Source organism: Primulina eburnea, chromosome 4 (assembly GCF_022965805.1).
Source record: "Primulina eburnea isolate SZY01 chromosome 4, ASM2296580v1, whole genome shotgun sequence".
Taxonomy (NCBI): domain Eukaryota; kingdom Viridiplantae; phylum Streptophyta; class Magnoliopsida; order Lamiales; family Gesneriaceae; genus Primulina; species Primulina eburnea.
Genome location: NC_133104.1, coordinates 23,637,223 through 23,651,361, shown reverse-complemented (window position 1 = coordinate 23,651,361; position 14,139 = coordinate 23,637,223). Strand labels below are relative to the sequence as shown.

Sequence of the window (14,139 nt, the reverse complement as noted above, 5' to 3'; positions counted from 1 at the left end):
GTATAGACGTCGGAGATCCTGATACATCTTGGTGCTACCTGGATGTATCGAGTACGGCGCAGTATGAGCTTCTGTCAAAAAATCTCGTCGAATATCATCACCACTGGGAACACATATCCGACCTCTAAACGTTAAAAAATAATCAGTGTTCATCACAAACTCTGTATTTCTTTTCTCATCGGATTTGGACCGCAATTTCATCAACTAATTGTCATTAGGTTGCTCCCGCCGTATCCTATCTGTCAACGTAGGTCGAATAACCAAATATGAAAGTCTAGCTATGGTCCCTTGCTCTACCATAGCGATCTCACTCCTCTGAAGATCCAATAATAACGGCTTCTGGATCAATGAGCTCAAAGAAAAAACTGACTTGCGGCTCAAAGCATCTGCAACAACGTTTGCTTTACCTGGTGGTAGCTAATTGTCACATCATAATCTTTAACAAGTTCTAACCACCTCCTCTGCCGCATATTAAGTTCCTTCTGCGAGAATAGATATTTCAAGCTCTTGTGGTCTGTGAAAACTTCACATTTCTCGCCATACAGATAATGCCTCCATATTTTCAATGCGAAGACCACTGCAGCCAACTCAAGATCGTGGGTGGGATAATTCTTCTCGTAATCCTTCAACTGACGAGAAGCATAAGCGATTACTTTCCCACGCTGCATCAGTACAGCTCCAAGTCCCATCTTTGACACATCAGTGTATACAATAAAATCTTTAGTACCACACGGAAGTGCTAGGATAGGGGCTGATGACAACTTGTCTTTCAACACTTGAAATCCTATTTGGCACTCGTTTTTCCACTCAAACTTTACCGCTTTCCTCGTCAGATTGGTTAAGGGCAGGGCTATTTTGGAGAAATTGGCAATAAAACGTCGATAATAACCTGCCAAACAAAGAAAACTACGCACCTCAGAGACTGTCGTCGGAATAGGCCATTGCTTAATCGCTTCAATCTTCATAGGATCCACTGCAATACCTTCTCTCGAAACGATATGGCCTAGAAATGATACTTGCTCTAACCAGAATTCACACTTTTTCAACTTTGCGTATAACTGATTTTCCCTTAAATACTGCAGTATAGTTCTGAGATGCTCAGCATGGAGTTCCCGAGTCTTGGAGTAAATCAAGATATCGTCAATGAAAACGATAACGAAGCTATCTAGATATGGCTTGAAGACCCGGTTCATTAGATCCATGAAGACAGACGGAGCGTTCGTCAACCCAAATGACATGACTAAGAACTCAAAATGGTCGTACCTGGTTCTGAATGCAGTTTTAGGGACGTCGGCTTCCCTAACTTTTAGCTGATAATAACCAGAACGCAGGTCAATCTTTGAAAACACTGTCTCTCCCTGTAGCTGATCAAAGAGATCGTCAATCCTCGGCAATGGATATTTATTCTTGATCGTGACTTTGTTGATATCTCTGTAATCAATGCACAACCGCAAAGATCCATCTTTCTTTTTGACAAATAAAACCGGAGCTCCCCACGGAGAAGAACTCGGACGAATAAAGCCTTTGTCTAATAGATCCTACAACTGATTCTTCAGCTCCTTCATTTCAGTCGGGGCCATTCGGTAAGGAGCTTTCGAAATCGGAGCAGTACCTGGAACCACGTCAATCACAAACTCAACTTCACGGTCAGGTGGCAATCCAGGCACATCATCTGCAATTACATCAGGAAAATCCCGAACTACCTCAATCTCATTCAACTATATCTTCATCTCTGTATTCACATCTATCACAGCAGCTAAAAACCCCTGACACCCCTTTGATAACATTTCATGAGCTTTGAGACAAGAAATATTAGAAGTGTCAAGCGAAATACCTGAACTATGGAAAATCCCGTTATCATCATCTTCTGCACGAAATCGCACTGTTTTAGCCACGCAGTAAATAACGGCACGATATGACGATAGCCAGTCCATTCCCAAAATAACATTAAACGCCACCATGGGAATAATAATAAGATCAGAATACTGGAAGGCCATAAATCGTCTCCCGATGGAAACAAAATACTATAGTGGAGGGGTTCAAAAGATGAAACAACATTCAAAGAGCGCAAGAAAATTTCAGACATAAAGGAATGCGTAGCACCAGTGTCAATCAATCTAATAGCGGCCTTGCCTGAAATTAAGATAGTAGCTGATATAACAGAAGAACCAGGATTTGCACCTTCTTTAGTCATTGTGAAGATTCTGCCTTGAACCCTATCCTTCCCTTTCTCACCCTTCACTGGACAATTTTTGATAACATGTCCAACACCTCCACAACGAAAGCATCGATTACTTCCAACCAAGCACCCACCTGTATGAATTTTGCCACATTTGGGACATACAGGTCGATCATATGTAGGCGGTGGCATAGGAGCTTTGGGTCGATGTTCCTCTTTTTCTTTGCCTCTGAACTTGCCCTTATCTTTCCGTCCGGATCCTTGGCCTTTAGTAGAAAAATCTTGGCGCTTCAACTATCTTTCTCTTTCAAATTTCTTCTCGTCCTGCTCTGCCATCCTTGCTTTTTCAATAATCTCTTTATATGAAGCAGCTTTAGACATTTGAACGTCTCTTTTAATTTCAGCCCGGACACCTCTAAGGAAATTCTCGCCTTTTTCGATGTCATTGCTGGCCAGATATGGGGCAAACTGACACCCCTCTTCGAATTTGAGAATATACTCTTGCATTGACATATTTCCTTGCTTCAGTTCTAGAAATTCCTTCACTTTCTGACTTTGAACATCTCGAGGAAAATATTTATCGTAGAATAAATCTTTAAACTCCTGCCACTTGAGTGCCGAGACATTAACTTATATCTTGGTGGCGTCCCACCAAGTCCTCGCCGTCTTGGTCAGTAGAAAAATGGCACAGCTGACTCGATCTATATCTTGAAACTGAAGGTAATCATATATAGCCTCCACAGCTTTGACCCATTCCAAGACGACCATGGGATCAGTGCTACCATCAAATTCTGGTGGCTTCATCTTACGAAATCTTTCGTATGCGCCTTCATTACCGGGCTCGGGTCTCACTTGCTCTCTCTCTCTCTCTCTCTCCCTCGCCCTGCATTCTGCATTTGTAAGAGCTGCTGAATTTTCTCGCCATGTACCTTGGCCTGTTCTTTCATTAACTTACTAAATTCGCCAACCACTCTAGATGATGAACTATCTTCCCCTTCTGATGCTTTACGCTTAGGCGGCATGATCCTATGATACATATTAGTTTAAAACCATTTCCATACATAACATATCATACTTATTAAGGCTACACATCCATATTATATCAAATGATGCAGGTACATACATACCGAATTGTCGACAGCAGAGGAAGTCATATGCCAAATCATTGGTCCGAAAATCTCGGCTCTGATACCACTAAATGTAACACTCGTGAATAAAATGCATAATTAGTGCGGAAGCTTTAAAATATAAATTTGGAGAAAATGTGTAATTTTAAAAATTTGGGCAGCATCTCCCCGTAAATAAGACATGCCACCTGTCTCAAACAACACATAAAACACATGCAAAAGATTTTCATATTCAGCAGATACCATTAAGTAAGTATCTACACATCTTGCCAAAACCAAAGCGCAAAACAACATTTTCAATGTTTTCCAAAATAGCCAAAATCTTGACATAACAAAAATAACATCCATTTGATATCTCCAAAGTTTGGCATATTTCTTTCTCTCGCTTCGACAACTCAGGGATGATCAGTCTTTCTTACCTGCGCCTGCATCACATGAACATAATTGGAATGAGTATATAACTCAGTAAATGGAATCAATACTAACAAGGTACATATATATCATTTTATTGCAAAACATAAAATGGGAGCCTCAACTTCATTTTCTTGAAAACATTATCCATCTCATTTCGTAAACGTCGAATCATCATTAATTGATAGTTCTTATAAGTTAGTTCATTCATTACTAACCCTCTTCGTAAAAACGAATCTTATAGGAGGGACATGTACCTCTGCAGATAATGCATCTTATAAGAAAACACATGTTTTCATCGTTAATTGGCCAATTACATTACGGAATTAGAATTGCCAGAGGCAACACCGCTACTATCACTATCAATCTAATCATTCAATCATATAAAACTTAATTCAAGCATTTTATCAAACATCTTTGAGGCATCATTTAAAGTTTAACTCCTTTCATTAAAAAATGCATATAATTGCACTACCATATATACATATTTACATATATATATATATCATGAATGAAATTTGAAAGGAGTTAACATCATAAAATCGTCAAAACACATACATATAGGATCATGTGATGTATTGAAGAAATGATTCCACTTACAACACTTGGAGCACTTGATTTCCTATACCTTGATGGTGATCCTACAACAATAAACCCAATAAATAACCATCAACACCCAAATAATAACATTACATGACCATTTAACCCAACACATCTATAACAACTATCATTTCCTAACTCCACCATCTTCAATAACTCAAGAACAAGAAGAAAAACCACTTACCTTTGTCCCTTTCACTAAAAAGATGAAGTTCCAACTCCGGATTGAAGATTAATTGCTTGATTGAAATAAAGGATAAGAAGAACATGAAAAACCCTAGCTTGGAATTGTTGGAGAAGAGAAAGAAAAGAAGAGAAATGAGGAAAAGTTGTGTCTCAACAGATTTTATACCTTAATTCACCCAAAACACGCTTTTCCACTGAACAGGGAGCTGGGGCGGTCAAGTTTTACCGCGCTAGCGCGGAACTTACTGTCCGAAACCCAAAATTTCAGTGCCAGGGGCGCTGGGGCGCTCAAACTTTACCGCCCTAGCGCGGCACCTGCTGTCCCGACGTGCGCTCTGCGTACAACCTCGTCAAAGTTCGTTTCCGAAACGCTTCTTCCCGTCAAAATTTGGAAAAATGGTAAATAGGAAAATTGTAGCTCTATGTCTTGGCTTGCATCTCCAATTCGCCGCATGTCATTTGAAGGTCTGAGTAAAGAGTTATGCTCAATCTCCCAACATGTGTCACTGGAGGAACGACGACACACACGACAAACTTCGGGGCGCTTTTGGCTTGTCTTCCACAATGATTTGAACAAAACTCAAAACAAGAAAGTTATAGCATTATATCTTAGCTTTCTAATGGAAGTGGCCACACATCATTTGGATCAATATACAAAACATTATGCTAAAAACCACAACTACTTCCTCATTTTCATGTCGTTTTAGCACTTCCATTACCTACTTAGCTAAAGATTAACTTTCTATTCTACCCATACATTCACTGTTTCATTCTATATCATTCAATACCATTCATATCATAACTTGAAGCCATAAACCATCACCATTACATCACATATCCCCAAACGATCATCATAATAAACCATAAAAAGAGTAATGACCATACTTAATCATAATTATTACCTTACATACATCATATGCATACGAACGTCTGGGCGTTACACTAATAATACATATAAACATAATTAAGTATTTTAATCATAAACTCAAAACGTAAGATTATAATAAATTCATAATTTATATTTGAATAGTTAAGTAAATTAATTTATATCAACGCTTACGTCAAATAGAAGTTCAAAATCAAAATTTTATCTGCAAATATATAATCACAATAACTAAATTAACGATTTTAATAAAAAATTGAAGGATAACATTAATTTAAAACATACAGACCTCATGTGCTGCAATTACTTGATCAAACATCGAACGAAAATCTACAGGAATGAACAATAACGATATATTTAAATGCAGAGAAATGAAGAATGATAAAAGCACAAGAATAATATATTTGAAACGAGGGCAAACATATATAAGCAAATTTTAAATTAAAACACACACAATGTTAATACTGATCAGTGATACATCACATCACTTTAACACGCAAATTTTAATTCAAATTTTTTTTATCGTCTTCTTTGTAAAAGAAAAGAAAGATGCATGCGTTATTGAGTGTAGGGGTTGTCAATCATTCACATGACAAAGGTATTTACCACAAGCATCCAACAATTATAAAAACTTCAGCAAGTCACGCCTATTAAATAGGCGTCACTTACTTTTAAAAAAAAAATTGCTAAATCTTTTTTTTACCTTATTTTATTAACCTTTTACAAAATATCCTGTAAACGGTTATAAAGCCCCAGAACTTGAGTCCTCCCTCGCTTCGTTCGCAACATTGTGGACAACGGAGCCGCCTCCTCCAACCGAGCGCTCCTCCATCGCAACCTCATGTCCCCCGGCTTAGGTGCCGCCACTTCATTTTTCTTCGTGTTGTCTACCTCAACCTCTCCAAACACCAACTTCGCTACTTCAATGAGAAGCGTTAAACTTTTCTCTGCCTTTTCATCATGGTAATTTTTAGGGTTGACCTTAAAAGCCCCGCCATCGATCACGGCGGGACCGAAAGAAAACCCGATGGTGGTACTGCAGGAACTGAGCCCCAACAAATATTCCTCCATCTTCAGTGCCGAGATAGAAACCCTGACATTCAAGTCGAGAACATACCTTTTATTTTCATCTATCTCGCACTTATCGGCGTATGATTCCTTCATCTCCGGCGAGCTCGTTGTGGCGGTAAGCGGCGGCACGGTGCTGATTTTGTGCATAATCTTGTTTGTTAGAATAGATGCCCTGCAAGTCAACTGTTGACAAGGGATTTTATTGACTTAATTGCAAATAACTATCTTTATTTTAATATAATTCATTATTTCATAGTTTGTTATTTCTTTATCTGTATACCCATATTATCAGACATATATAAAGACCTTGATTATACTTTAATACAAATGAATCGTAATTCGATGTTGAAACTCGTTTGTAAACACTGTATGATCTATGTAGCGTGTTTTCACTACCGCAAGTATACGGTGTCAAGTTTTAGTACTGGTTAGAGTACATATATCGATCCCACGAAGAGTAAATATTTAAAACTGTATATTAATTACCATAATTGACATAGCTCAACTTTATTTAAACAAATCAAATAGTTGGTTTAAAATCAATCCAAATAAAATAACAATTCATGTAATTCTAGCACGCAGCAGAAAATTCACTGAGGAAATAAATCTAGAGATATGATTTCATCGAGTCTCCCCTATGCTAAATTAACGTTGACTAACATTTAATTAAATTTGCACCATGTGTATTAACCAAGAACTCACAATATTTTCTATTCCTTCTGTCGAGTGATAAATAGAAATGTACTACCTATTACTGATTTTAATATGTCTATTCAAAATCACGTAACACGTAATAAATGTAAACAAGGTTCTTTTATGGATTCGTCAGAGTTATACGTCTTTTGCATGTTATAAATATCTAACGATGTGATTTCTTCTGTCTTAATTTCAATCCCCTCTGTCGAGTGTTAGATTTCAATTATGTAATCCATCGAATTATGGCCAGTAATTCAAAATAATTTAAAACAAGAAATCACAAATAGACACGATGAAATAACTCAATGAAAATTCAAATCGTCATTAACATAAGTTCAACCACGACTACATCAATCTCCAGAAAATAAAATTAGTTCATGCTCGAATTTAAGTCACTACAAAACCTGTTTGTATTCATTAAAAACGTAAAAGTAAGAAACTGAATTAAGAACGTGTTGGCGAGAGATGAAAGTGCTTCTCCGTGTCCGGATTCAACGTCTTCTATCTCCGTTCTTCGCGTCCCGTGCTCCGTGCGCTCTCACTTTTTCTCCTTTCTCTCGAGTGGTGTGACGGCTGTGTAAAGAATGCGGAACCCCTAAAAAATCACGCCTAGACCTATTTTATTCTTAAGGTTCGCGCCGCGCGCATATATGCGCGCCAATGTCTATCTCGGGAATTCTTCCTGCGCGCATATGCGCGCACCAATCCGGCGCATATGCGCGGTGGCCTCTGGTCTCAACTCTCGTCCCTCGCGCATATGCGCGCCTTGAGTGGCGCATATGCGCCGACCTCTCTGTAATTTTCGCGCATGTGTGCGGGGATAAGTCGCGCATGTGCGCGGGGCACACTGTCCTTGGCTCACATTTCTTGTACTAAACGCCTTTTTAGTTCTTTTGCACGCCCATGTCGTAGCCGTACCTAAACTCCTGCAATCACGCCGAAACAACAGAAAACGCGTAATTCCGTCCAAAGAGACTAACAATCTGTATGAAGTATAAGAAATAATTTAAGTGCATAAAATGCACTTATCAAATCCCCCCAAACTTAAACTTTTGCTAGTCTTGAGCAAAACAAAATGAAAGCATTAACTAGACTAGACTCAACATAACCTAAAGAAAATAACTGAACGAACAAGAATTGTGGAGTAAAAGGATAACCACTAGCCTCAGAGATTACAATTTCAATGATATTGAATCGAACATATGCCACATTACTCACAGTTCATGTGCGTGTGTGTTCTGCTATTCTCGTTTACCCACTCCAGATGCCAAGATAAATTCATAACTTTTCATCCCATAAAATTTTAGACTCCTCGACACATATGTAATTAGCAAAATTATTGAGACACACATTTACCTTCGCAAATCAACCGGACTTATAGGATAACATTTGGCTAAACAAAGTGGTAATATAATAATCAACCAAATAAAATCCAATATCATGAGATGCGCACATGCGCACAATCAAATTCTATGTCTATCGACGGCATTTTTCAAGTGTCCATAGGCTTAACTTTTGCAACGCTTCTTCACTAGTATATTGGGTATGTTTGACTCGGTTAATAGATCTTTTAAGCTTATAACGTTAGGCTACGGCTAATGGCTACAAAATAAGGTAGGGAATCAAAAGTGAAAGAAAACAACCCAATTTATTTTTCAATATGCGCCTCCTTTTTCCTTTAGTTTCACTTCTACTTGCATTGCCACAAAATTTTCACCATTTTGTCCTCTCTTTTTTTCACATCACATGTCATACTCTTTATTCAACTTTTCTTTCTCCTTTTTCATTTTTTTCTTTGATCGATGATCTTCTTATACGCAAACAAGGGAGAAGAACTTTTGTCGTGATACACATGTTCGTTTTCTCTCAGTTTTCGGTAGGTACTAGTGTATATGCTCAAAAGTTGGTAGTTGACGTAGGAGTTTAGAATTGATATGAATGGGGGCTTTTGTGTGCCTTGGCACACTCCATCCGATTTTCATTAAGCTCAAACATGGGACACTAGGGCATAATATGATGTTATGGGTAGGCTTTAAAGGCTCAAACGTTCCAAAAATCGCCTAAATCATCCCTAAGTCACACAATACCCGTATCTCGTCTCGAAGAGTGCCAAACCAAGTTCTAGACTACTTTCAATCTACCAATCAACAAACACAGACATATCATGTTTTCGGGTATTCAAACAGAACAAATCACACATCTCATTCTCATTCAGGCTCAAAGGGCTAACAATTGACAATTTATTCAAGAAAAACAGGCCCAACATAAATCAACAAATGCTTGAATCATTTTTGTGTTAGTGATCATGTAACTCAGCAACAAGTAATCAACATGCAGGTTTTGCAGTCCATTCATACAATTCAAATCTCAAACCACATGAAACATATCTTGACATCGGATGTATCAACGATCATAGCACTCGTGAGTTAATGTGTAAACGGTTAAGTAAAGATGGCATGCATTCGGATTCGTAATCATGGAACAACATGAATTTCGGGTCAAATCTCATCATTGTTTGGTTATTACTTTAATTCCACAATCCAAAAAAAATTTAACGACTAAATTAAACTACTAAAGCATGAATAACTTAAACTACTAAAGCATCATCAAATAAACAACTCAACTCAAAACAATCAAATCACCCCCCCAAACTTAAAATATGCATTGTCCTCAATGTATAAACAAGAAAGAAACGGGACAAGCATACCTCACACGACGAGCGTCAGTGCTCACCGTCATCATCACCATCATCCTCATCCATGTGCTGGGGTGGGGTCTGTGGAGGAGGTCCGGGTTACTGCGGTGGTGGTCCTGGATACTGCGGTGGCCATGAAGGCGGCTGGGGAAACATGGGATCCTCTGGACCTATAGGCGGGAACCGCTGAGCAAGCATAGAGGTGAAATCCATCATGAATCCCATAAAATGGTCCGTGTGGTACTGAAGTGCATCTAGCACCTGGCGCTGCTCAACTAGTAAGTGCCTCTGATCTTGCATCATTCTCTAATCGCCTCAATCTGTCTCCCCTGCGTTCTCTGGCTGCTGTCGGTGGTGGTCCTGGAAGCTGTGGATGCGGGAGCTCCTCTTCAGCTGGATACTCGTGGGGAACATAAGATGTCGCTCCAAAGAAAGCGACAATAGGAGCCTTCGGCTTGAGTACCGGTTCATCAGGGGCCCATGTGACACCGTCCTGGCGGCCTAGCTCGGTAACTATGTGAGGACAAGGAAGAGCAACCGTGGCTAACCCGCGCCAGCTCTCATAATCGAGCCATAAATGAGTTTCCCCACGTCAACTGATTTGGCCTTTAGGATGGCATAAACCAATGCGGCTTTGTCTTTAGTGACATCGTAGTAGTGAGAAGACGGGAGAATTCGGGCTAATACAAATGATGTCCAAGCGCTGGCGTTAGGGCCCATGTCGGATTTCTTTAAAGATGTAGGCCCGCTCAATTAAAATTAATAAACTAATGAAATGAAATACAATAAAATAAAACAAATGGAATGCAAAAAATAAATAAATATGGGTTGCCTCCCACACAGCGTTTGGTTTAACGTCATCAGCCTGACTTTCTCCTGTCTATTTTGGTTCTCCCAGGAAGAGGTTGTCCATGTGTCTCACTTCACTCCCAAAATAGTGCTTGACCCTCTGACCATTGACTTTGAATGTCTCACCATTTTTGCATTTTAGCTCAATTGCACCATGTGGATATACTGTTTCGACTGTGAAAGGTCCAGACCATCGAGATTTTAACTCACCAGGAAACAACCTCAGTCGAGAATTGAATAATAACACCTGTTGCCCTGGTTCGAAATCTCGTTTAAGAATCTTCTTGTCGTGCCATCTCTTTGTCTTTTCCTTGTATATCTTGGCATTCTCGTATGCATCATTCCTAAACTCTTCCATCTCATTCAACTGCAACAGTCGTTGCTCTCTCGATGCTCCCATATCAAAATTTAGCTTTTTCACAGCCCAATATGCTCTGTGCTCCAGTTCCACAGGGAGATGACAAGATTTTCGAAAGACCAACCTATAAGGAGACATCCCGATAGGTGTCTTATATGCAGTCCTGTATGCCCAATCCTTCCGGTTTGTCTTCACTGTCTTTTCTAATATTTGTTTGATCTCCCGGTTGGATATCTCTGCTTGTCCATTGGCTTGCGGGTGGTATGCCAGTGTCACCCTATGCTTCACATCATATTTGGCCAATAGTGAGTTAAAAATTTTGTTGCAGAAATGTGTACCTTCATCATTGATAATGGCTCTAGGCGTTCCGAATCTTGTGAAGATGTTCCTGTGGACAAACTTAACAACAACTCGAGCATCATTAGTACTGGTGGCGATTGATTCCACCCATTTTGACACATAATCAACAGCAAGTAAAAAAAAAAGATTGACCAAAAGAGGATGGGAATGGACCCATAAAATCAATACCCCAGACATCAAAAAGTTCCACCTCCAAAATATTTGTTAGTGGTAATTCATATCGTCTAGAAATATTGCCAACTCTTTGCCATTTATCACATGACTTGACTAAAGTATAACTGTCTTTAAATAAATTAGGCCAAAAAAAGCCTGACTGTAATACCTTAGCTGCTGTTCTAGATGCTCCAAAGTGTCCACCGTAGGGTGAGAAATGACACTGCTCTAGAATCGTACCCGCTTCTTCCTCTGCTACACATCGTCTGATTATCTGATCAGCACATCTCTTGAACAAGAAAGGATCGTCCCACAGATAAAACTTGGCATCATGAAGAAATTTCTTCTTTTGAGGGTAAGTTAAATATAGTGGTAATTCTCCTGCAGCAAGAAAATTAGCTATATCTGCGAACCAAGATGTGTAACATTTACCTTGAAGAATTGTTCGTCTGGGAACGACTCATTAATCACTCCACCTTCAGTTCTTTCTTCAAACTCTAGGCGTGACAAGTGATCTGCCACCTGGTTCTCACAACCTTTTTTGTCTTTGACTTCAAAGTCAAATTCTTGAAGTAGGAGGATCCATCGTATTAACCTGGGCTTTGCATCCTTTTTGGCAAACAAGTAATGAAGAGCTGCATGGTCAGTGAAAACAGTTACCTTTGTGCCAATGAGATATGTTCTGAATTTGTTGAATGCAAACACCACTGCTAGCATCTATTTCTCAGTAGTTGTGTAATTCTGTTGGGCTGCATCCACATTCCCTCTAGTTGGCCCATCTAAACCATTGTAAAATAACACAATCCGCACCCAATCTGCATAGCCATGATTCGGGAACTTCCTGAGTAATTCCATGTATCGCTCCCAAGCCTCATATAACACTTCAAATTCTCTCTGCCTGAAGTTAGTGATATCTATTTTCAGCTGAGCAGATTTAGCAGGAGGGAAGTACTTTGACAAAAACTTCAAAACCAAATCTGCCCAAGTAGTAACACTTCCCAGCGGTAGAGATTGGAGCCAGCTCCTAGCATGATCCCTGAGAGAAAACAGAAACAGGCGCAATCGAATAATTTCGTCAGAAACACCGTTAATTTTTACCGTATCCGTGATCTCCAGAAAGGTTCTGAGGTGAAGATGGGGGTCTGCGGTGGCTGCTCCTCCAAATTGGTTCTGTTGAACCATGTTGATGAGTGCGGGCTTCAGCTCGAAATTATTAGCAGCAATAGTTCCACGAGCTATTCCAGAGTAGTGAGCGTTGATGACTGGGCGGAAATGTTCCCGGATTGGCACCTCTCTAGGGAGCTCATTCTGATTATCTCTGTTTTCAGCCATCGCTTTGATTTCGTCTCTCCTTGCTTTCCTTAATCTCCTGGCAGTTCTTTCGATTTCCGGATAAAAAATTAGCAAGTCGGGATTTTGAAAACTTCGCATGCACTGCAAAACAAAAAGATTATAGATTAACAAAGTAAATAAAATAAAATAAAATAAAGTCTAAATTAAAGTAAAGACTAATTAGTAATGATATCAATAAGCAATTAAATAGTTTACTCCACGGCAACGGCGCCAAAACTTGTAACGTGTTTTCACTACCACAAGTATACGGTGCCAAGTTTTAGTACTGGTTAGAGTACAGATATCGATCCCACAAAGAGTAAATATTTAAAACTGTATATTAATTAACATAATTGACATAGCTCAACTTTATTTAAACAAATCAAATAGTTGGTTTAAAATCAATCCAAATAAAATAACAATTCCTGTAATTCTAGCACGAAGCAGAAAAGTCACTGAGGAAATAAATCTAGAGATATGATTTCATCGAGTCTCCCCTATGCTAAATTAACATTGACTAACATTTAATTAAATTTGCACCATGTGTATTAACCAAACTCACAATATTTTCTATTCCCTCTGTCGAGTGATAAATAGAAATGTACTACCTATTACTGATTTTAATATGTCTATTCAAAATCACGTAACACGTAATAAATGTAAACAAGGTTCTTTTATGGATTCATCAGAGTTATACATCTTTTGCACGTTATAAATATCTAACGATGTGATTTCTTCTGTCCTAATTTCAATCCCCTCTGTCGAGTGTAAGATTTCAATTATGTAATCAATCGAATTATGTCCAGTAATTCAAAAGCATTAAAAACAAGAAATCACAAATAGACACGATGAAATAACTCAATGAAAATTCAAATCGTCATTAACATAGGTTCAACCACGACTACATCAATCTCTAAAAAATATAATTAGGTCATGCTCGAATTTAAGTCACTACAAAACCTGTTTGTAATCATTAAAAACGTAAAAGTAAGAAACCGAATTAATAACGTGTTGGCGAGAGATGAAAGTGCTTCTCCGTGTCCGGTTTCAACGTCTTCTATCTCCGTTCTTCACGTCCCGTGCTCCGTGCGCTCTCACTTTTTCTCCTTTCTCTCGAGTGGTGTGACGGATGTGTGTAAAGAATGCGGAACACCTAAAAAATCACGCCGAGACCTATTTTATTCTGAAGGTTCGCGCGCCCTAAGACGGCGCATATGCGCGCCTATGTCTATCTTGGGA

The 14,139-nt window shown here is 39.0% G+C and overlaps 1 protein-coding gene and 1 non-coding gene across 2 annotated transcripts; one reads left to right on the top strand and one right to left on the bottom strand.

Annotated features, from left to right (window-relative positions):
* Nucleotides 1-2,473: 2,473 nt before the first annotated feature.
* Nucleotides 2,474-2,983, bottom strand: LOC140830131 (uncharacterized). Its single transcript, XM_073193413.1, has 2 exons — nt 2,876-2,983; nt 2,474-2,782 (listed from the first exon to the last, which is right to left on the bottom strand). Exons 1-2 carry the CDS (start codon nt 2,981-2,983, stop codon nt 2,474-2,476), a joined length of 417 nt encoding a protein of 138 aa, XP_073049514.1.
* Nucleotides 2,984-12,388: 9,405 nt separating this feature from the next.
* LOC140831282 (small nucleolar RNA R71) lies at nt 12,389-12,495 on the top strand. The gene has a single exon (XR_012117853.1). It is a non-coding gene; the product is annotated as a small nucleolar RNA R71 (small nucleolar RNA).
* Nucleotides 12,496-14,139: the final 1,644 nt, after the last annotated feature.

Excerpts from the sequence above, each read along its gene's own strand:
- LOC140830131 (XM_073193413.1), bottom strand. The coding sequence starts at position 2,983 with ATGAAGCCACCAGAATTTGATGGTAGCACTGATCCCATGGTCGTCTTG. Across the intron at positions 2,783-2,875 it reads AGTTTCAAGATATAGATCGA|GAGTTTAAAGATTTATTCTA; the intron begins GTCAGCTGTGCC and ends CTCAAGTGGCAG.